This window comes from Podarcis erhardii (genome assembly GCF_964252035.2).
Source record: "Podarcis erhardii genome assembly, chromosome: 8".
Classification (NCBI taxonomy): Eukaryota; Metazoa; Chordata; class Lepidosauria; order Squamata; family Lacertidae; genus Podarcis; species Podarcis erhardii.
The window spans coordinates 81,469,727-81,493,316 of record NC_138499.1 but is presented as its reverse complement, the minus strand read 5'-3'; the positions used below and the strand labels follow the sequence as shown (position 1 = coordinate 81,493,316).

General features: G+C 43.0%; 1 protein-coding gene across 1 annotated transcript; it reads left to right on the top strand.

The window, feature by feature from the left end:
* Positions 1–954: 954 nt before the first annotated feature.
* Positions 955–23,590, top strand: ANKS6 (ankyrin repeat and sterile alpha motif domain containing 6). The gene is made up of 16 exons (XM_081872662.1): positions 955–1,745; positions 2,836–3,332; positions 6,813–6,857; positions 7,128–7,332; positions 9,186–9,292; positions 9,459–9,607; positions 10,397–10,601; positions 11,017–11,066; positions 11,987–12,199; positions 12,464–12,629; positions 14,263–14,432; positions 16,370–16,559; positions 17,997–18,064; positions 20,094–20,210; positions 21,105–21,198; positions 22,980–23,590. The coding sequence occupies exons 1-16, from the start codon at positions 1,390–1,392 to the stop codon at positions 23,027–23,029; spliced, it is 2,682 nt and encodes an 893-aa protein (XP_081728788.1). The 5' UTR covers positions 955–1,389; the 3' UTR covers positions 23,030–23,590.

Sequence of the window (23,590 nt, the reverse complement as noted above, 5' to 3'; positions counted from 1 at the left end):
GGACTCACTTCTGAGTGGAGAGGAGTCCTCCAGATATTTATGTAATGGTGAGGAAAATCCTGGAAGGTTTTGACAAAAAGCTGTTTCCCCAGTTATCCATACCAAGCCCTCCTGTTGCCTTCTCCTGGAGGAGTCCGGAGGGTGGCAACACAAGAACAGACCTTCTCTGTGGTGGCTCCCTGCTTGGGGGAATGCTCTCCCCAGGGAGACTCGCCAGGCACCTTCATTATGTACCTTTCAGCGCTAGGCAAAAAACACTTCACTTCAACCAGGCATTGGAGCTGATGGACATTCTGCGGCTTTTAAAATGTGCTTTTAAGGAGTGGGCCAATTCTTGGTTTGTTTTCGTTGATTGTTTATTTTGCGTTCTCATATTGTTTATTAATAATAATAATAATTATTTATTTATTTATACACCGCCCATCTGGCTGAGTTTCCCCAGCCACTCTGGGCGGCTCCCAATTGAGTGTTAAAAACAATACAGCATTAAATATTAAAAACTTCCCTAAACAGTGCTGCCTTCAGATGTCTTTTAAAAATAGGATAGCTGCTTATTTCCTTGACATCTGATGGGAGGGCGTTCCACAGGGCGGGTGCCACTACCCCCTGTGGGTTGCTTTTCTGTTGCAGACAGCCCTGGGATCTTTGGATGAAGGGCGGTATACTAAATAAATAAATAAATAAATAAATAAATAAATAAGGCATTGGCTGTGGGAGGGTGGGCTTGTTGGGTTGTTTTCCCTTTTTTACATACTTTGCATTCTCCTTTCATACTTCTTTCTATTGCGGGCCACCCTGGGATCTCAGGAAGAACGGAGTTTACAAATTTAATAATCAATCAATTTGGTGTTGGCTGTGAGAAGGGGGGTATTTATTGGCTTCCTTTTTTTTATTCTGCATTTTGTGTTCTCGTTTGTTTGTTTGTTTGTTTGTTTGTTTGTTTGTTTGTTTTCTGCAGCGGACCGTCCTGAGATCTCCGGATGAAGGGCGGTATACAAATATTAATAAATATATTTAAGCAGCGGCAGGAGCAGCACAGCGCTGGCTGTACGAGGGTTCTACAGTATTCTCCCTCTCGGGGATGGAAGGCGCTCGGGCGCTAAGCCAAACTTAACAAGCCAAATTAATGAATAACTAAAACTGGCGTCGTCGTGGGGCTGTGCGAGGCTCCCTTCACCCCGTGGCGAAGCGAAGCCCCAGTCCTCGCCCGGAGGCCTCAGCCCAGTGCCTGCCTCGCCTGCCGTCCCTCCCTCTTTCCCTTCCCGGCCGGACTGTGCGGAGAAGACGGCCGCCCTCCCTGCCTGGCTCCTCCGCCTCCTCTGACGATCGGAGCCGGGGAGCCAAGAGAGGAGGACGCCCGGCGGCGGCGGCGGAGCGCGAGGGCCGCGGATGGGGGAGTGCGGGGTGGCGGCCGGCGCCCAGCTCCTGCTCCGCGCCTGCGACCAAGGCGACTGCGAGGGCGCCCGGCGGCTGCTGCTGGGCCCGCCGGCGGCCTCCGGGGCCGGCGATGAAGCGGCGGCGGAGCCCGGCAGCTGCGCCGCCGCGCCCGGCGGGTCTGGAGCTGCTGCGTCGGGCCTGCCGCCGGGCTCGGTGCCCGTGGACTGCGCCGACGAGGCCGGCAACACGGGGCTGCAGTTCGCGGCGGCCGGCGGCCACGAGGAGCTGGTGGGCTTCCTGCTGCGGAGGGGAGCCTCGGTCCAGAGCCGCAACCACTGCGGCTGGAGCCCGCTCATGCAGGCGGCCAGGTCAGGGCGAGAGCAAAGCCAGGCCCCGGGTCTTGTGCAACGTCGGGATGCGAGGGAAGATGCTGGCCGGGTTTGTCGACCCTTGTGAATAGGTCCCAAGCTCCTGGGTGTCCAGGCACCCACAAAATTCCCCAGTGATGAGGCTGGGCACCCACAGATTTGGGTGCCAGGGCCTTGCAGGTTGCATGGCAGGGTCAAACTGGCACTCCTGCTTGGGTGCATCTTAGTAGTAGTAGTAGTACTGTAGAGTTGGAAGGGACCCTGAGGATCATCTAGTCCAACCCCCTGCAATGCAGGAATATGCAGCTGTCCCTTGCGGGGATCGAACCTGCAACCTTGGTGTTATCAGCACCATGCTCTAACCAACTGAGCTATCCAGGCCGTGTGGGTTAGAAGGATCATAGAACTGTAGGGAAGGGGCACAAGGGTCATCTGGTCCAACCCCCTGTTGTCGGCATGCTTCTGTCTCGAAAGACAGTGGAATGCACCTCCAAAAGTGAAATCAAAACTGCTATGTTCGCAGCACCAAAGTGACCTCCCTGAGGCGCAAGCCTAGGCAATGTGTATGGAGGTCCTGGATGGGCCAGACAACAGGACCATCCTCTTGGCCTCGCTGATGCCAAAGGGATGAAGAAAAGCAGAGCAGTACATTTGGCACCAGCGTGGCTGCAGGAGTTTGCCCGAAGGAGGTGTACAACTCGCCATCCAACCGTCTTAGGGACTCTGCTCTGGATTTGTGTACCGTTTAGCACTTAGCCTTTCCTTTTCCGGAATATGACCCACAAGGCAGTGGAGGTTTAGGATCAGAGAAGCGGAGAATTGCAGAGTTAGAAGGGACCACAAGGGTCATCTGGTTCAACCCCCTGAAAAAATTGTAAGTGCAGACCATAACGAGAGGTTTGCCTCACTTAAGAGGTCAGAAGGAGATTTGAACTGAGCAATTACCCGCTCAAATCCCATTCTCTGACCATGACACCACACTGTTTCTCTGCATTGTTAAGGCAAGAGTGCCTTAAATCCAAACAATGCAGTTTCATCCTACTGGGTATTGTAACGTTTTCTCTCTCTCTCGTTTTTCCCCCAATCAAAGGTTTGGACATCTGACTGTGGCTCGCATCTTGCTAGAAAACGGCGCTGACCTTAATGCACAGAACAAACTGGGAGCCAGCGTACTTACAATGGCTTCTAGGGGTGGTCATGTCAGTGTGGTGAAGTTGTTGCTGGAATCGGGCGCTTACGTTGATAATTACGACCACTTGAGTACTAGCTGGGATAACAACAAAGAGGAATTGCCAGCTATCACCCCCCTTATGGCAGCTGTCCAGCACGGGCATGAGGCAGTGGTCCATCTTCTGTTGGACTGGGGAGCGGATTGTAATTATACCGTGAAAACTATGGGTTGGACTCCCCTAATGCTGGCGGCTGTCAGTGGAAGAGTGAGCTTGGCTCAGCAGCTTATGAACAAAGGAGCCAATCCTGATCATCTGAACACACTGCATAAAACACCATATGAAATATCTGTTGACTTCAAACATGAAGATATGATGGATTATTTGGCACCTTTAACAACAGTTAGACCTCAAACAGGTATGGGTCTCGCCATAGTTATTTTCTTGATTGGGAAACTCCCTGACTACAAAAAAAAAGGAAAAACAAGGATGATTTTCTTGGCAGGACTGACGGCTGATAGCAAAGAGGTCTTGTCCTTATGGCCATATTATGCCCACTAATAATGTCAGGGGAGGGGTGTTTAGCTCTCAAGACATTGTAATGCAAGGGGTAAGCAGTCAGTTCAAATAATAAAGTTGTTTATAAAGAGGAATACTAGCGGTCCAGTTTCTCAGGCTCACGAGAAACCTTGGTCTCTCTTTATGGGACCATCAAGTGCTCCTGTGTGATACATGATTTGTTATTCCTAATAGAAAACAAACAAGATTCTGGTTGTCAACCTTTTTGTACCAGCTGAATACCTTTGTATTCTCCCTGGATTTTCAGAACAATGTTTTGGTCCTTGGAACAGATTATTGCTGCCAGTTTTTAAATGCTGTTTTGCTACTTTTAAGGCAATAAATTGGCTTGATTGATTCTTAATATCTTAGATGCTTTAATGTTTTAGTTGTTGGAATTCAGTGCAAACTGCCCAGAGGACATTGTTGATTGGATAGCCAGCAAATATTATTGATTGATGGATTAATCCATTCATTTGAAGTATGTTTACATGATGTATAATCAACTAGATAGTTATTTTCCTTTTGTAGAAATGACCACAGTTTTTGTACACAAAGTGCTTATTCATGAGGGGGCTTTGTCACTCACTATAATGGAGGGGGCCATTTTATGATCAGTTGAGTCCCCTCCCTTAAAATATATGAAGATGCTTCTGGAAAAAGGGAAGCACCATGTGAGCTTCAGAGCTCCCACACTTGCAAGGAATTGCTGGATCAGAGGACTTGGGCATGGAGTTTATTTAAGTCCATAACTGATGGACTTAAATTGTTGCTTTCAGCTTCCAATCTTTGCTTTTATTTCATTCACCTTTTGTTCTTTTCTGTATTTTAGCAACCTGTCTCTTTTCAAAATCCTCATACTCTTTTTTTAAAAAACTAACTTTTTTCCATGGCAGAAGAACTTGAGAATTTCTTGAATGAACTTTAACGGAGGGCGTAGTAGTATTACGCCAAGGGAGTAGTTGTCCTGGGACTGCATCTGTAGGAATGTACATAAGCAGTAAACAAGATATGATTCGATCCAAACCGTGATCTAAGGAAAGAGCAGTGCTTTCCATGCAAAATGTACTGGGCTAAACCTGTGACATTGCCACGTAGGGCTTGAAAAGACATCTGTCCAAAACCCTGGACAGCAACTGTTAGCCAGTGTGACAATACTGAGCAAGATGTGTGTCAATCACTATAGTGCAGCTTCTTGTGTTTCTGACAGAAGAATCTGGACAACAGACTTAAGGTGGAGAAAAACTGTACCAACCTGACTTATGTAGAGCAGCCTTTCCAAAGCTGGTACTCTGCAGATGGTTTAGACTCTAACTCTCATCATCCTTTAGAGTTTGCCATGCTGGCTGAGGGGTGTGTGTGTTGGAGCCCAAAACATCTGGAGGGCAGTAGTTTGGGAAAGACTGGTGATGTAAATAATCAAATCTTACCATACAATATGCACCACCCTCCATCTTTTTCTCCTCCCTCCTTCAGAAGGGTGCTGGTAGCCAATATATTTTTAACCTTTTATTTCTTTTTCTCTTTCAGCTAGCTCTTTCATTCTTTCTATTTTTGCTTTCTATGGAAGCTGCCCAGAGTGGCTGGGGAGGCCCAGCCAGATGGGCGGGGTATAAATAATAAATTATTATTATTATTATTATTATTATTATTATTATTATTATTATATTCCATCTCTACAATCAGAATTTCTGCCTTCTTCAATACTGGTATTTCCTCTCCTTTTCTCCTGTCTTTTCCCTGATCCAGCAAGTCTGACGTCTCACGGGTTTCATTAGTACAAAAGATGACTCTCAGGAGTATAGGACCCAAGTTTTACGTGGGCTGCAGGCTTGCTGTGCTGGTTTCTGGTAAGGCTTGTTATGCCTTGGGAAAAGGCACATCACTACTAAATTCAGAGTTTCGCTCTGTACCCTGCCATAGAGCATCCACACCCCTGTGAGTCCTTATTGGCCTAGACCCACAAATTGCTCTGGGACAGGCTGCATATAGGATGCTGCCATACGCAAGGCTGCAGTGGTGGGGGAGCTGAGACTGGAGTCAGCCTTAAAGCTCCTACCAAGCCTTCTGTGCTTAGTAGGGTTGGGGATAGGATTATAGGAGAAAGGAGCTGGCTAAAATGGGTGCTCAGGCCTCCTGGGTCCTCAACACTTGGATGGAGGTGGCCAGAGCATGCCATTCTTCTGGATCCTCCCTCCCCGCCTGCCTGCCTCACAACATACAGTTTGTACACTCAGGGTGTACTGAATGATCTGGTATAGCCTGGCATGGAGTCTAGAATGTACAAACATACCTGTGCTATTTCCCCTGACATGCGAAGGGCTGAATCATGTCCTAAGGTTCTGTTGTTCAAGGCTACAAATATCTTTCTAGGGGAGACAGTGAGGAGTGTGCCTTTGTGGATGGGGTCAAACTGTTGGAAGGATACAGTACCTGCTGTGGCTGTAAAGGCCGATGCAGGAGAGACATGTTTTGTTGCAGCTGGGGCAGATGAAGGCGTCCGGTTGTGCTGCTGCAAATGCGCCAGGGCGTTTCTTCCCTCTGTGCTCCTCCCAGCAGTCATTCCTCCACCAGTCACTGCTATACTGTAGATGCACGACCTGACTGCCTGTCTCCAGGCACATGCCAGGGGAAATAGCACATGGCACGGTTGATGCTCCTACTAGTCACTGAGGCAGGAATGTGAACATGCTGGGAATGTGGATTTGGGAGAGTGCATCTTTGTTTGAGACTCTGTCCTGCCATGGGATGCCTAAAATCTTGTGGAAGGCATTGAGGTTTCACTCCTAGCAGGTGTAAGTTGCCTTTGAGTTCCTTCCATAAAGCAGCGTGCTCAGCATGCAAGTCTGGTAGACCTTCATCTTGGTATTGGACGTTAGCATCCCATTCTCCCATACCCTTTTGGAGAGAGGCAAGCCATTGCTGTAGCTGCAATGCCAATAATACACAGCTATCAATACTTGATAGCTGCATATTACTAATTTTCTTGTTCTTGCGAATTTTCACCTTATGTTTTGGGAAATGGTACCCCAGTGCTCCTTTGGGTCAAACGAAAATCACTACAGCTTTTCACACAGCAAACAATCACAGCCTCAAGAGACCAGGGGCGAGAGGAGGGTAATGGTACCTCAACAAACCTTCTGGCTTCAGAGATGAGCAACACAGCATCACTATCCCAAGTATTTTCTCATTACTTTGGCTTGTTGTTTTTTCAATCGTTTATAAATCAAAACACAAATTTTGAAGCCAAACGATTTACTTAGAATACATTGTGTTATTTGCTGTTGTAGCATCAGCTGCAGTTGTTTTATAAACTTTATACTTTTCTCCCCACCCCCAGATAAACAGAAGAGGCAACCAGATATTTTCCATGCCTTGAAAATGGGTAAGGTCCTTAAAAATATTCTAACACATCTGATGTATTCCTGGGTAACTAGTAACTAGAGGCATTCTAGTAGGAAAGAGCCCAAAGGTTTGGCTATTTCAAATGACCGCTCATATTGTTGTAGCAATATGGTGGACCTCTTTCAGGTGCACAAAGCAGCTTAGTTCAGTCTCGCCCATACAGTTAGAATTAATCCCTTCGGCACTTAAAAAATAAACCTTTTAACTTCCTGAGCTCTTCCTTTGTTAACCATGTTAACCATCTCCACAGGGAATTTTCAGCTGGTTAAAGAGATTACAGACGAAGACCCTGCACAAGCCAATGTAATTAACGATGACGGTGCTTCTCCACTGATGATTGCAGCTGTAACTGGACAGTTGCCTCTTGTACAGCTGCTTGTTTCAAGAAACGTGGATATTGACAAGCAAGATACTATCCATGGCTGGACAGCACTTATGCAGGCCACATATCATGGGTAAATATCCTTCTCTCACCCCCTCCCAGTGTGGAGTAAGATAAGTCTTGTTACCACTGCCAAGGAGGTGTATTTGCGTTCCGGTTTTTAATTTCCTGCCCATGTTTAGGTATAATATTACAGCCCCTGAAAATGACTAGGAGTAGGTGGGCCAAGAACTGGGGGTGTTTTCCTGTCCCACCTACCTATGGCCGTGCATTGGACATAACATTATCATTACATTTGAAAGCATGTAGGCAGGAACTGTAAGGTTGTGATGGCATGGGGAATGAAGGTTAGCCAGCCATCCAACCCTTCCTCATCCCTGCCACCCAATGGATATATTTTCTCTCTCTGTCTGCCTCCCCTGAACAGCCCTTTTAATATTTTGGACTTTTACTAACCCAACCTATCATTCTTACGTAGGGAGCAGAGTGTTAGGGCATCAGCTTGTGGGGTGAATAACAGGGCCTCAGACCAGTTTCTCCCCCCAAAACAAACAATGCTTTTACTTAAAGTTTTAGTAAGATAGCATGTTACTAGTTTTAGACAAAACAGTTTTAGGAAGAGAAAATATTATAACTTGTCAGGAAACTGCCATCGAAGCCAAGGGTGGTGGTGAGGCTCCAAAATGATGCTGGAGAGGGAACCAGCAAGGAGAGAGAGGAAGCTTCCGCTGGGGAAGGAAATAGACGTGACGCCAGGGAGAAAGGGGAGTCTGAGGGAACTTCGGAGAGAAGGCTCCAGGACTCTTCCAGTGAAGCCAGCGGGGAGAGCATGGGACCTCCTCTGGGAACACCCACTCTGCGCAGAAAGGTTTCGCGCAGAGAAGGCAGGCGGCGATTGGGTGTGAAAGAACTTCTATGTTGGAAGAAATTCAGGAAACGCCCACTGACGGATACTGCCAGTGATTGAGACAGTCACGGTGTACTGACTGTCCAGCCTGGGGAAAGTTTTAACCAAACTACTCAGCTCGGAGCAGTTTGCACCTTACGCACAAGCAACCCCGTACCCCATTACATAACTGTTTAGGTAGTCACCCATAAGAGCAAATCAATTTAACCAACAGTTAATTTTAGACACTTTCCCTAGCAAAGCCAATGTTTATCAGCTTGCATCATTCCTGACCATTAGTTATGCTGCCTGAACCTGATGGGCATTGGAGTCCAACAATTTTGGGAGGGCTATAGATGTCCCATCTGTGGTTTAGGCCATGTCAAGGTGCATTGCCTAAAACCAAAAATTCATCACTCTGTTCAGTCTTCTTTACTCAATCTGTTCTTTTCTGCTAGCAACCCTGATCTTACTTTTGAGATAAATATTTTTAAAGGAATGGATTGGGGTGAAATCATGGAGGCTCACTAACTTATGCCAATATTAGGAGTTCTTCACTCTTCTCTCTCTTATCCTGGTATAAGCAATCAGGTACATAGTACCAGGGTTGTTACCTCCAGAAGATGGAACTCACAATGATCTGTGGGTGATGCCAGAAAGTTAACAAGAGCTGTTTTTTGGAAAACTCCAGGTGCAGATAAGGGTTCTTGTCTCAACCAAACAGTATAGGTACTAGGACAACAAATCTGGTCCCAAGACAGCAATGTTTGGATACTGAGTGTGTTGCAAAAGTACCTAAAATCCTGATGACAACTCTTGAGCTGAATTGCAAACCGATCAGGGCTAGATCAGTTGGTAAGTAGCTGGGCCATATAAGGGGGCCTTAGCACAACAAACAGTTGTTAATAGAACACACACAAATGTTTAGGAGAGATTAGAGGGAAGAGGCAGGCAGGCAAATTCTCAGACCTTTCTAGTACCCTCTTCTAACCGAGCCGAGTATATATATATATGTAACTTACCTTCTGTTTTCTTTGAAGAAATAAAGAAGTTGTTAAGTATTTATTAAATCAAGGAGCTGATGTCAACCTGCGTGCCAAAAATGGATATACAGCCTTTGACCTGATAATGCTGCTGAACGATCCAGGTACTTCTTTTTCTAGTGGGGTATCCTTCTTGGAGTCTTGCAGCAAAAACAACAGAGAGTCTTTTGGGTGGAGTACTTCCCATAAGATAAGAGCCTGATTTTTTGCTGATGCACTTGTGGCGTAGATAATTCTTTCCAGGAAATTTGTGTGTGGTTTTTTTTTCAGATGCGGAACTTGTGCGGTTGCTAGCCTCAGCCTGCATGCAAGTTGATAAAGAAAAGAGCAAGCAGAACAACAAATCAGCTGTGACTTCTTCAAGAAATAAGCAAACTGTAGATATCCCAGTGTTGCCTGATGACAAGGGAGGATTGAGGGTATGCAGATTTTGTTTATTTCAGTAAGGCATTGTCTTCAGCTGGGAGAATCTAGCAGCTGCCTTACTTTTGCCCATTGTGGAAATTTGTTTGATGAGAAATCTGTTAACCTACTCTCTGCTACACGGTAGCACCACAACTGAGTGCGGCCAAAGATCAGGTCCCACAAAGTGCCAGTTGGGTTCCACCTGCTCCCATAAAGCTGCAACTCTGGTGAAGCTCCTCACAGTGGCGTAGTGTGGGTTGTCAGCACCCGGGGCAAGGCAAATAATTTACGCCCCCTAACCCATGGATTTGCGCCCCCTAACCCGTGGATTTGCGCCCCCTAACCCTAACCCCCAGATGTTGCGCCTGGTGCGGCCGGCCCCCCCTGCACCCCCCACGCTACGCCACTGCCTCCTCATCCTGAAGAATTTGTTAACATTTAGATGAAACTACCCTAGAACTGATGACTGTCACAAGTGCTTCCTGAACAATGTTCTGCTGCCATACCATTGTGGTTATTCATTGTTCTTGGCTCCTAGGGAAAGTCTCCTCTTCTTCTTCATGAGCGCTAATCCAGGGAAGGGACTCTGCAACAAACTCTTGCATTAGATTTACACAGCAGGAAAACGGGATGTGGATATGTCTAGACCTTTTGGAGTTTTGTTTTGTTTTTAATTTAAAAAAATCAACACCAATAAATTCCAGGTCATTCAGCGCATTATTTATCAGTGTTTAAAATATATCATTATGCATAATTATTTGTCTTTTTAAAAAACACCCGTATCATTATCTTTTATTATCTAGTCATGGTGGAACAGGATGTCCAATAGATTTCGCAAGCTGAAGTTGACCCAGACTTTAAATCATGGATTCTCCATCAATCCAGCTGTACCTTTTCCAGAAGAGTCAGCATCGCCATTTGATTGCACAATGAAGGCCACGTTACCAAGTGATAACAGTGTAAATTATGATGCCATTACAGCTTGGGCAACAAAGAGCAAGGCTAATGGTAAAGATTATTCAACATTCTTTTCAAACAGATGTGAAGTTGTCCAAAACTAAGGGAAGGTTTTGGAAACTTTTTAAGGGATGTTTTTGCGAAAGCCTGTTAAAAAGATGTTTTTTGTTTGGTGTCGAGAGACAGGGGTTGAATGTGTATATTGACTATTAAGCTATCACACTCCCCCAGTTAATTTGTAATGGACAACATGGTTTCTCACTGTGTGAATGAACTGCAAGCAGAGATGCATTCTTCTTTTTCACATCCACAAGTGGCAGATTAGAAACTTTTGATTTCCAGCTAACCATACTGTAGTTCAAATACTTCCAAATGCTGGCTTATTCAGAAATGCTAAACTTTGCATGGTTTAGTCATTAGATTCAAAATAGCATTGTTTATATGTGAGGGTTTTTCCCCTATTCAGGTATAGGAAGCACAAAGGGAGGAAAGGATGACGAATTGCTGACAACAGTGGTAAGTCAGAGTATTGCTGGTGCTCCAAGTTCTTGGTGTATTTTCTAGCAACTCTTGCCCTAAAACAGATTTGAACCAAAAGGAATCATGAATGTCCTTCTCTCTGTTATTATTAACAATTACTTTATTGTCAGATAGGTTATATAGACCTCGCCCCAAAAAGAAGCCACAGCGCTGATCAGTATTCTCTGAGTATTTTCATTTTTGTTTATTTAACAAAATGTATATACCGCTTACTAGAGGAAAATACCTCTAGGCAGTTTGTAATAAAGAGTCGAAAACAGTCATTTAAAATACCAATAAGAAAAAATACTACAGACAAGTCACATAAACATGAATATATAAAAAGAAATCTGTAATGAACAAGACACACTTATTAAAACCATGTATCAAGATTACATATTAAAGTTACACACCTGGGTAGGCTTCCCAGAAGGAAAAAAAACCCAGTAGGTGCCAAAAAATATACAATGAAGGCACCTGTCTGATTCAGCGGGCATTAAATTCCAAAATGGAGGTCCTGCCACCTTAAAGGATTGGTAAAAGTGATAAAATGGTGTTCAGTTTCATTGGTTCAGTGTTTATGTTGCTGGGTCTACTTAAGTTGATTAATACCTATGTTTATGAGCAGCATCTATAGCTAAGAATGCAATCCTATGCATGCCTGCTCAGAAGTCAGTTCCATTGAATTCAGTGGAATTTACTTCCAGGTAAATGGGATGTTGTGTAGGGGATTGCAGCCTAAATTCTAATTTATTGGATGTAAATGCTTGATTTAAAGTTTGTTTATTTCCTCTCTATTGTCCTTTTGTTGTAAACAAGAGTACACAGAGTTGCCTTCTTTGTGATTGCCTTATTTTTCTTGCTATTTAAAAAAATCCCTGCTTTCTTTATTCCTCCACCCCACACCTCCCGCTTAGCTAAGAAGTGGGGCTCCATTTACAAGGCTGCCTAACGACAAACTGAAAGCTGTTATTCCACCTTTCTTGCCCCCATCAAGTTTTGAGCTGTGGAATTCTGACAGGACGCAACCAAGCAAGGATGGTAGCAGAGAGCAAACGAGGCTTGGCCTTTCACACCGAGCGACCAGTCCTGACAATAATGGCGGCGGAAGTTCCGACAAAGGAAGAGAAGTAAAATAATACCCTACCTGGTTTCATTTAATCATAAAGAGTTGTTCAAACACATTGTTTTGTTCTCCTTTAAACCAGAGGGCCTGTTGATGTTTTGTAGTACGCTTGAGATTTTTAAAAACAAAATGCTTTTTTTCTGCTTAATTAAATGTAGGGATTTAGGCTTTCCCGAATGTACATGTAAGTGAAATAGAGTGGATAATTCTATTTTTCAGATATTCGTGAACAGCTTTAGTTAAAGCTGCATCTCATTTCTTTTTCTAGGCGTCCTTAAGTAGAGGTACTAGACCCATTAAACTATCAGCCTTTGCAAGAAGACCTCCTACTCCCTCCACCTCGAGCAACTTCAACCATTCCCCCCACTCTTCTGGTGGATCTAACAGCATAGCCGGAGTAAGCAGACATGGTGGAGAAATGCATAATAAATCAGGTGCTTATATTATATATTGATTCTTATCTCTTTGCCTGTCAAGTTTTTCTTCAAAGCCTGTAAATGAACATGAAATTATTGTACACTTATTTTGTAATGCCCATAAACAGACCCATCATTATCTAGGTGGATAAGATCTCTGGTAGAGTTTCTTTGTATTTAAGAACTTCAGAATAAGTAGAAGGCCAACTGGTAAAGCTTTCCCCAGAACCTCACCTACTGAAACTTGTGCTTGTAAAACTTTTCCATGCACATGTCATTAGACAAAGCTTTACTTGCCAGCTTTGTGCTTGTTTAAAGGTGCACACACACACTTCCCAACCAAAACAGCTGGGCAATGTCATTCTGATCAGGCAGGACTTGAAGACTAAGGAAAGCTGAGAAGTCTCAGATATAATTGCGGAAGGGTGTGGAAGATATCAGGTGGCAAGGGAACATTATGAGTAGTGAGGCTTCCTAGATCATTACACTGCAGCAACTTTTTCCACCTTCTTCATTCCTGATCGCTTTTGCCCAAAGCTCTCCCATCTTCTGTGATGTAAAACATAAGCGCTGTTGGCTTCAACAGGTAGGTGGGTGAAGCCCTAAATACCCCAGTGAAGACTGAGCATGCTCAGAGCATGCACATGTTGACTATTAGTGGAAAGGATAGAATGGCCTGATGAAGGAAAGTATTGGTGGTTGACTGGCTGGATACCCCGAACCACCTAGTAGGAATACATTCTCATCTTCTTTTGCAGGTCCCTCTTATACTGCCTAATCTCACCTCTCCAAAGCTCTGCATGTCTGCATTCTTTTCAAATCCCATGCACAGAATCACGCAAATGTGATGACATCAATAGATTCTCATTAGCTTTATGAAACAAGCTGTCAGGCTGTTTACAGGAGCTAGCCAGATGGCAATAGTAAAAATAAAAAAGCACTGCTTTAAACTGTTGAATGCCCTAGGATGACTTTGAGAGGCGATCGTTGCACAGAAACGTAAAGGGTGAATAACTTTTACATGGTATTTTATTCAGTACACATTATGAACGGTCTCAGACTAACAGTGAAATCCTAACCGTGCTTACTCAGAAGTAAGTCTTTTCAAATTCAACAAGGCCTCTGTTCTCAACATTGATGACTCAGAAGGCCTCTTGACTTCTTGTCCTCGCAATAACATGATGTGTCTTTTCTGATATATTGTTAACAAGCTAGTGTGGTGTTGTGGCTAGAGTGTTGGACTTAGAAGACTGGGGTTTAAATCCCCATTCACTGACAGACCAGTCATTGGCTCTCAGCCTAATCTTCCATTCCTGCTCTGCTCCACCACTGCCTCCTCTGCCCCCCACATTGCTTGTCATTTCACAGGAAGCCCCTCTTGGTTGCATCACCCTGCCACTCACTGACCTCACTGCTTGCCTGTCTCCTATGCTTCCTTCACATTGCACAGTTCATCATCAGCATGACGACAGACTAGAACAAATACAGTATAGAGAGAAAACCTCTTCTTCTTTTTAATGACACTTCCTTTGTAAACAGATGCTTTTAATGTTGCTTGAAAATGTTGAAATGAGATTGTTCTCAGTCTAGAATAATAAAATTGCTATTACATTCTTGACTTATGTAAGATTGGGGTTTGTGTTTTCGTTAGGTGGCAGTGCCGATAGTGTTTTGTCTCAAATTGCTGCTCAGAGGAAGAAAGCTGCTGGTATTCCTGAACATAAACCAAGCCAACAGCAAATGCCAATAGGCTCAGCTCCTTCACCCTGCCCTCCTGACGTGGAAAGTGCACAGACCATTGGCAACGGACACATTTTAAAGGTTTTTGAGTCTTGTAAATTTCTCGTAGCTTAGAGCTGAAGTAGTGAAGCATGCTTGATTTGCAGACTTCCCGTCTCAGTCACACGGCATATATGTATATTTCTACGATTACTGAAGTCTTTTGGCCTGTAGACATAAAGCTAATATCTGTTTGTGAGAATGTCCTCAAAATGAATATAGGGAAGAAGGAACAAATAACATCTGAGTTTTAGCATTTTAAGCAAATTGATTATGCCAACGGTTCATCAGGATGCAAACTAAGGATGTAATCCAGCGATATCAGCTGGATTGTGACCTGGGTTTATCAACACAACTAGTGGAACACCCTTGGAAGGGCTGCCAGTTATCCAGTTACTAAGAGTCAAACTAAATGTGAAGGATACCTGAAGGAGCATCTCCACTCCCATCATTCTGCCCGGACACTGAGGTCCAGTACCGAGGGCCTTCTGGCGGTTCCCTCGCTGCGAGAAGCCAAGTTACAGGGAACCAGGCAGAGGGCCTTCTCGGTAGTGGCACCCGCCCTGTGGAACGCCCTCCCACCAGATGTCAAAGAGATAAACAACTACCAGACTTTTAGAAGACATCTGAAGGCAGCCCTGTTTAGGGAAACTTTTAATGTTTAACAGACAATTGTATTTTAATATTTTGTTGGAAGCCGCCCAGAGTGGCTGGGGAAACCCAGCCAGATGGGCGGGCTATAAATAATAAATTATTATTATTATTATTAGCTTATTTTACCCAAAGTGGCTACAAGAAGCTGCAGAAGAATGGGGACAGCGATGTTGCGTTTCCCCCCCTATGGGCTATTTGTCTTTGAGACTACTTCATGCCCAGCAGAAAAAGGATACAAGTCCTCACCATGGAGATGAATTTCTCAGGCAAGAGTAGCAAGCATGTTCTGAGGCTTATACTGCAAAGTGAAGCACCATTCTGAATTTGGCCCAACTGAACACCCCTCCAGATAACATTTAGGCACATTTAGCCACTTTTGTTGGATCCAGATTAAATTGTGTTTAGAGTAGACCCTTTGAAATTAATAGGACAGGTTAGTCATGATTAATTTTAAGTCCCATTGATTTCAGTTAGCCTATTCTAAGCCTTAGCCAACAGCAGTAAGCAATGATCTGGAGTGGAAGTAGGGAAATTCATGATGTGATGATGTCATAAAAGGGCAGAGTGCTTAGATATTACTAGAAGAAGGGGGTATCTCAACATGGGAAATCCACTGTTATTTCAGGGTCAAGTATAGATCTAGAGCTACCCTCTCAGGCAGCTGATTTACTGGTAAAAAGTTTAGACAGGTCAAAAGCTTTCCAATGTTAGAAATGGTGTGTTTTCCATTCGTAAATGCATTGGATTCACTGAATTCAATTTGGCCAACTCCTTGAGACCCTTAGAGTAATTTATATGGGTGTTTCTGGCACTAGTCCAGAAAGGAAACTGTGTGGGTCATTAGAGGGAAGTGGCAAGATGCTTGCAAGACAACATACATGCATGTTGTGGAACACAACCTCTGCTTTAAAGCACACACAGCTTTTTCTGTGAAAGGTTATAACCAGATGTCTTCATATTCCAACCGTGTGAATCACCCCAATACGCCGTCGGTAAGGCCAATTGCCAAATATATTTTTGTCAGGAGGAACATTTTAATTACCACGGAGTCTGCTTATGTAAGGAGATAAAAATACCCAAGTAAACATGTGCTAAAGTCCTTGTACTTCATGTGAACATTAAAATAAAACAGTGGTACCAAAAGCCTACAACTGATGTTTTATTGTGCTTTTAATATTCTGTTAGAAGCCATCCAGAGTGACTGGGGCCTCCCGGCTAAATGGAGGTATAAGTAATGAATTATTATTATTATTATTATTATTATTATTATTATTATTATTAACCACATGATTATTTATTCTTCTGTTCATTGTTAACAAAAACAGAAGTTGGATGTGAACAAAAAGCCTCCATCTGAAAATTCGTCTACTTCTAAAAGCACATCCCCAACTCTTACGCCGTCGCCATCACCATCTGCATCCCCCAAGGTTCAAAGTGCAGAGTCCTCTCTCTCCTCTTCTCACAGGCAAGGGAAAAGTAGCGGTGGGTCCAGCAGTGGAACTTTGACAGATGAAGGTAAGCAGTCCCCGGCTACACCGTCAGCAGAATCTCCCTGGACTGTACTACTTAGAATGTGCATTGTGCATTTGGATATCCTCCTGTGTCAAAAACGCTCTGCAAATAGAAACCAGCACGTATGGGGCAAGGAACTGCTGCAGCAGAAGGGTTGTCACAGAAACGTGCAAGTTTTCAGTATATAGGTAAAGGTAAAGGCACCCCTGACCATTAGGTCCCGTCGTGACCGACTCTGGGGTTGCGGCACTCATCTCGCTTTACAGGCCAAGGGAGCTGGCGTACAGCTTTCGGGTCATGTGGCGAGCATGACTAAGCCACTTCTGGCGAACCAGAGCAGCGCACGGAAAGGCCATTTACTTTCCCGCTGGAGCGGTACCTATTTATCAGCTTGCACTTTGACGTGCTTTTGAACTGCTAGGTGGGCAGGAGCAGGGACTGAGCAACGGGAGCTCACCCTGTTGCGGGGATTCGAACCGCCGACCTTCTGATCGGCAAGTCCTAGGCTCTGTGGTTTAACCCACAGCGCCACCCGCATCCCTTTCAGTATATAGGAGCTGTTTTTTTAAAAAAAATACTGGTTTGCTTTCAAACATGCACATCCTGAAGTAGGTACAACTTTCCCATCCAGCAAAAGGAAGGCAGAGGGGAGTAATTGCTGTGTGGTTATCTCCTACTCCTCTATCCTTTATGTTATGTACTGAGTTGAATAGGATTCAGAATGCAGCAGTCTGATTGGTCCTAGAACAATAGGATCCAGAATGCAGCAGTCTGATTGGTCCACAGGAGCCACCCAATCCAGCTCCAGGTGGAAATGAATCCGCAACCTGATTGGCCTACAGGAGAATCCGGAATTAGCCAATCACGTGGGGCCCATTGTGTAAATAATGTATATAAAGCAGACATTCTGGGGGAACTTCCATTCCTCCTCACCACTATGAGCTGAATAAAGAGCATGGAATTCACTCTCGACTCCAAGTATATTTCACCTTACCTCTCAGGAAGCCTAGTTTAGCTCTGAAAGAACTGTGGTAGTGCTGCTACAGACTTGGAGAACGATCACCCTCCCTGGATCTCAGCTGTGACACCCTACTGCCTTTCCCATAAGTGTTAGTACTTGGAGCAGGCCCCAGTAATTTCAGGGGTAAACTAAAATCTTCGGACTGGCCTTTCTTCTATAAATACTCTGTTTATGTGTATGTATGTATGTGTATGTATGTATGAGAAGGGACAATCACAAGACCCATTATGCTCTGCATTGCATAGAAGGTTTTGCATAGAATATTTTCAGGGTTACAGGAAAAGTTCAGGGACAAATCACTGTTCAGACTACTTAATATGATCTTTGCATCTGCATGATTAGTTTGAAATATCGATAAAGATATGTATTCTCTGCCCTTTGTCAAAATGATTAATATTATTTCATTTTTTTATTTAAAGATGAACTCACAGGCATCCTTAAAAAACTCTCACTGGAGAAGTACCAGCCTATTTTTGAAGAGCAGGAGGTAAAGTTTTGTATAAACTTTTTATTTGTTCTTTTCCTTAATGCTTTCTGTGAGGCTGGCTGAAACTTTCAAATCATGAAGAATCATTAGGCCATGGAGGTCAATAAGGAAATTTATTTAAAGAATTATGATATCAGATTTTTATTATCTGGCTTTTCAGAAGCAATGTTCTTAAAATGGAACACAGAGCAGTCACCAACAATGCAAGGCTGTATTTTTGAATATTTATTTGTTAAAAATACTTATATCTTCCTTATAGCCCAGAGAAGCTTTTAAGGCAGCTTAGAAGAGATTCTCAAAATGGAATCACACTCAAATTTGGTATAAGAACAAAAATTACATCATGACCGTATGAAACCAGGATTATCCAGGCTCTTTTCTTAGTTTCATTGATTAGGGCTTGTCATTTTAGGGAGTGAAACTTAATTTTTGCAAATTTCTTCAGTAAGGGAGCTTTAAAATATGTTTTTCAGTGTGAGGAATTCAAATCTGCTATTATTTTTGTGATTGGACAACTAGGCCTCCTAAGAGGTAAAGGACTATAATATCATTGGCAGTCTCCATATTCCACAGCTTCAACAGCAAAAGCAAACTACCCAGTATTTCTGGTCCAGCTATCTTTGGTTACGCTCCATTTTCCCCACATAGCAAAGGGAAGTGGCTTTTCAAAACTTACATAAAGAATTACACCCATTTGCTTGAATGAGTTCTATTGGCTGTAAGTGATATTTCATGAACATAAAGGAGGAAAATATAATATATATATTCTGGGTCAGTGCCCCCAATATGAAAGTGCAAAAGCTTTGGGCGTAAGTTGCTTTTTGCCTTTGAGCTCAGATAGAATAACAACTTAGTATTCATTTAAGCATATTCCACTGCTGTGTAAACCTTTTAGAATTACTTAGAAATATAGTTGCGTTTTGCTATTTTGCCTGCTGCTACAGTTGTAGTATCTTTTCATGCAAATCTTGAAAACTAGTCAAAAGTAGAACCTGTTCTCTAACTATTTCAGTGAGCCACAGACATGCAACGGCATTTAAACATTCAATCAATATAACTTTTTGATGTATGTTCCTAGTTTTTAAGTGTCTGGTTACAAATGGCAGAAACGTATTGACCGTAGGGACTTAGAAAGCTGCCTTATATTGAGTCAGACCATTGGTCCATCTGTCTACACTGACAGATAGTCGTGCTCCAACAGAGTCCTGCCCTAGTCTTAAATGGAGATGTTGGATATTCACCCAGGTCTCTCCAAGCAAAGCCTGTCACTGAGCTATGGCCCTTTCCCCATATATTTCACCTTGCATATGTCTGAGCAAGCTTGGGACTCCTACAAGTTGGTGCATACACTAGTGGCCAAAATTGTGGAAACTTTTTGGGGAAAGTGTATTTCCAAAGTTTGATGGCTCATAACACCTGATTGGCTCTCTAAACACTCATGCTCATTGACTACATTGTAGGTAAGCTACTGCATATCAACCTAAGCAAGTTGTGCTTTCTTTTTCTGGTTATTTGGCTATAACTTTTGATAGAATACAGATAATTGAACCAACTTTGTTGCATTACATTCTTCATTAAATTATCTTTCCATTGATATATAATTTTATGGTGATACTAAAAAAAGAAAAGGTTTCCACAATTTTGGCCACTAGTGTAGATAATAATAGTGCTTTAGGGTGTTTAAAGTATTTCACACACATTATCTCCATGATCCTTATAATATCTCTGTAACAGGGTTATTAACTCCGGCTGAGGCCGAGAATGACTTCCATGAAGCCACCTATGTAATGAATAGCAGAGACAAGTTTTGATCCAGAGACTTCCTTTGCTATTTTGCTAGGTCTTCAGACTAGCACTTCACACAGTGCTAAAATTAGTAGCAGCAGTTCCTCAGACTGTTATGGGGACTTAAGTCTTGCTGGAGCCAAAATGGAGGGGAGAGTGTAAAATGCTCTCTCTGCCTCTTAGCTCAGCGTCTCCTTCATAAATCAGAAGAGAGAAAATGCATTTCTGGATTTCTGTTTCGCAGGTGGATATGGAGGCTTTCCTCACCCTCACGGATGGTGATTTGAAGGAACTGGGAATTAAAACGGATGGTTCTCGACAACAAATTCTGGCAGCTATTTCTGAGCTGAATGCAGGAAAGGTATTTCAGAATACATTTTACTTTCAGAGTGTTGTTTTTCTTTGCTTTTGAGAATTTGATTTTTCAACATCTGATAGAGAGTGCTCAGAGAAGATGATCTTGGCTTCAGGACTGCACAACTCCTTTGCTTTCACGCCAAAAAGTTTTGCCCTAGTGGGCTGGCTCAGGGACTTTACAGTTCTTCTGACTCCAGCCTTCATTGCCAACAATTTGTATATTACTGGGGTTAGTTTGGCATATTGGAAATCCAGATTTGAAACTTCTGCAATGTTTCAAGGCTCATTACTATGTGGGCAGGGCCAGTTACAGAAGTCATTGCCACCCAGTCATTACTCTCAGTTCCTGCTGGGCAACAAGGGTATGGAAAGTGTTCTTTCCAGGTCAGCAGTTTGCCCTATTAACATGATTCTGCCACTGCAGAACAAAATTATTGCTGTTTAGATTTTTCCTCCCAAAGGAGAACCGGGCAGCAAACACCAAAGCAATACAAAACATTTGAAAGCAGTTAATTATCCCTGCAGGTAAATTATTGAAGGTTGTCTAAAACAGCATCTTTCATATCAAGTGCATGGATGAGTATGAATGCTTTAAAATTCTGCCAAAATGTTACTAGACAGGGTAGCAGATGCATCACAGTATAATATATAACCAGTGAGCTGTGTTTAGCTTGCTGGGTCACAAGGTTGTACAGTCCCAAACCAGAGTACCTTGTGCTGGAAGCAGACTGGAGCAAACAAGGTTATTTCATTGACACCATTACCAGCAAACATGAACACCTTTCTTGGCATGTGTTCCTAAAGAACCAAGCTGAAGTTTCTCTTACTAATGATTGCATTGATAGATTTAAACATGGACTATGCATTTGGTTCTTGCTCTAACTATGGTTTTCAACAGGGCCGAGAAAGAAAAATTTTACAGGAGACCATACACAACTTTCACTCTTCGTTTGAAAGCAGTGTTAGCAACACTAGCCCTGGAAAACCTCAGTGTAAGTATAGGATCGTGATTTATTTATCTGCTATATATTTCGGAAAGTTGTTTGCCTGTTTGCTCTGCATTTGGACACCTCTTACGATATCATAACCAAATTTTGCATGATGGTTCTTGAGATGAAGGAACAGTTTTCTATGTTTGCGTTCAATTAGACACCATTTTGAATCAAGATGGTGGACTGAACCTTTGTTATTATTTTGTTTCTTACAATTCCTGATCAACACTGGGGATGAAGCTGATAGCTACTAATAAAATAGTATTTGAGAGACTTGACTCCTGGCCCTCTTGAAACTGAATCTAGAGCTGAAGATGGGTTTAAATTTGAAATCCAGAACACAAATTTGAAATCCAGAACACATCTTTATCCAGAACACATAGGTCAAATTTCATGCCAGTATCTCATTTTCAAAGGAAATTGTGCTTTGAGTTGGGTTTTACATATTTGCTAGTCTCCTTGAAAACAGGTGTGATCATGGTGGGGTTTGTCTTTGAAAGACAGCCCTGTATGTGCAAACTGTCTTCCATCTGATAACTCACTCTTCAAAGGAGATATTACATAGCATTATATCTTATATATTTCCTGCCTCCCTTGCAAATAAGGGAAATTTCTGTAATTGGATAGGGGACCATGTGTTGAGATTTCTGTATTGCAGGAGGTTGAGCTAGATGACCCTTAGGGTCCCTTCCAACTCTACAATTCTATGATTGAAACTGAATGAATTAAAAACCAGAAAAAAAACATGGACAAATAAATTCTTATCAAGGGAGAGTTCAATGGTTTGGTTAATCCCCCTCCCCCCAAAAGGTCATTTTATATATATATATCCAGGAAATAATATTGATATATGGAGATACAGTACGATCACATCTTACATGACAGTTCACTTCCAAGGCTTCCACATATACATGAAACTGCATATACTCAAACCTTCCCTTTGGAACCATCCTCATGACAGCACCCCTAACATTCCAGATCTGGTTACAGATAGGTAGCCGTGTTGGTCTGCCATAGTCAAAACAAAATAAAAAAAATCCTTCCAGTAGCACCTTAAAGACCAACTAAGTTAGTTCTAGGTATGAGCTTTCGTGTGCATGCACACTTCTTCAGATACGAAGAATCTGAATCTGGAAGAATCTGAATCTGGTATCTGAAGAATCTGAATCTGGTATCTGAAGAAGTGTGCATGCACACGAAAGCTCATACCTAGAACTAACTTAGTTGGTCTTTAAGGTGCTACTGGAAGGATTTTTTTTATTCCAGATCTGGTGTACTAAGTGGGGTTTGCTGTTTTGGGGCTTGCTTAGCTGGTTGAGCAGTTCAACGAAGTCTCAATGCCCCTCCGGCTCACGTGATCCAGAGTGGTATCAGGGCTTGCTCAGCTGAACAGTTTAAGGAAGCCCCCGTGCCCCTCTGGCATGTGTGAGTCAGAGCGGTATGGGGACTTGCTTAGTAGGGCTGGGAAATGTATCTCGGCTGCTTGTTCCTCCACTAAGGTGAGGAGGAAGAAGCAGCTGAGATACATTCCAGACATACCAGCATATCACAGTATTTAGCTGCTGATATATCACAATGTTGAAAACCAGGTATCGCCCATCCTTAATGGCCAAACCTATAGAGAACAAACGGACAGGTAGACAGACAAACCACTTTCCAAAATATATTTGTAAATATTTGTTTTTAAATCTAGCACTTCGTGCATAGATACTTTATGCATATCTAGCAGCTTCTGCATTTTAAAACAAAACAATTAATGATGAATTCCTTTCTGTTTGCAGCACCTGGATGCTGGGTGAGGCCACAAGAACCTTCTCCTACTAAGAGGTAGTTTTTGAACCAAGGTGTCCCACTACCTCGCCACAGTGCCCTGAAGAAAAAGTATCATGTGTACCTGTTACAGCAACATCTTTTCACAGAATGCGCAGGAAGGATTGTTTGTTAACAACTTTAAAAAACCCTTCATTCTGCTAAGTAGCTGTTCCCAAAGCCGAAACTACACATTAGGTATTTTGATACTTTGAAGGCCGTGAAAGACTTTCAAAAGTGAAAAGTAATGCAAGAACATGTATGGGTCATTTCACAGAAGTGCAGGAATGAGAATCTGAACCAAAACCCCTGTGGCTTCAGCAAAAAAAAAGTGTGTTGAGGAAGAACACGACGAAGTAACTGCAACTCACTGGAGTCTGCCATAGTCACCTGAGACTTGACTGTGCATATTGTGATAATGCAGGCATCTAAATTTAAAAGAAACTGCAAGTCTTTTGTAAGGAGTCAAGTGCACTGACGTGTGCCCAAGGCGTGTTTTTGTGAAGCACCAAACACAATTTGTATTGATGAACATTCAAATAAGATTTTTTTTTTCTAACTAAAGAAAACTTACGATTTGCAA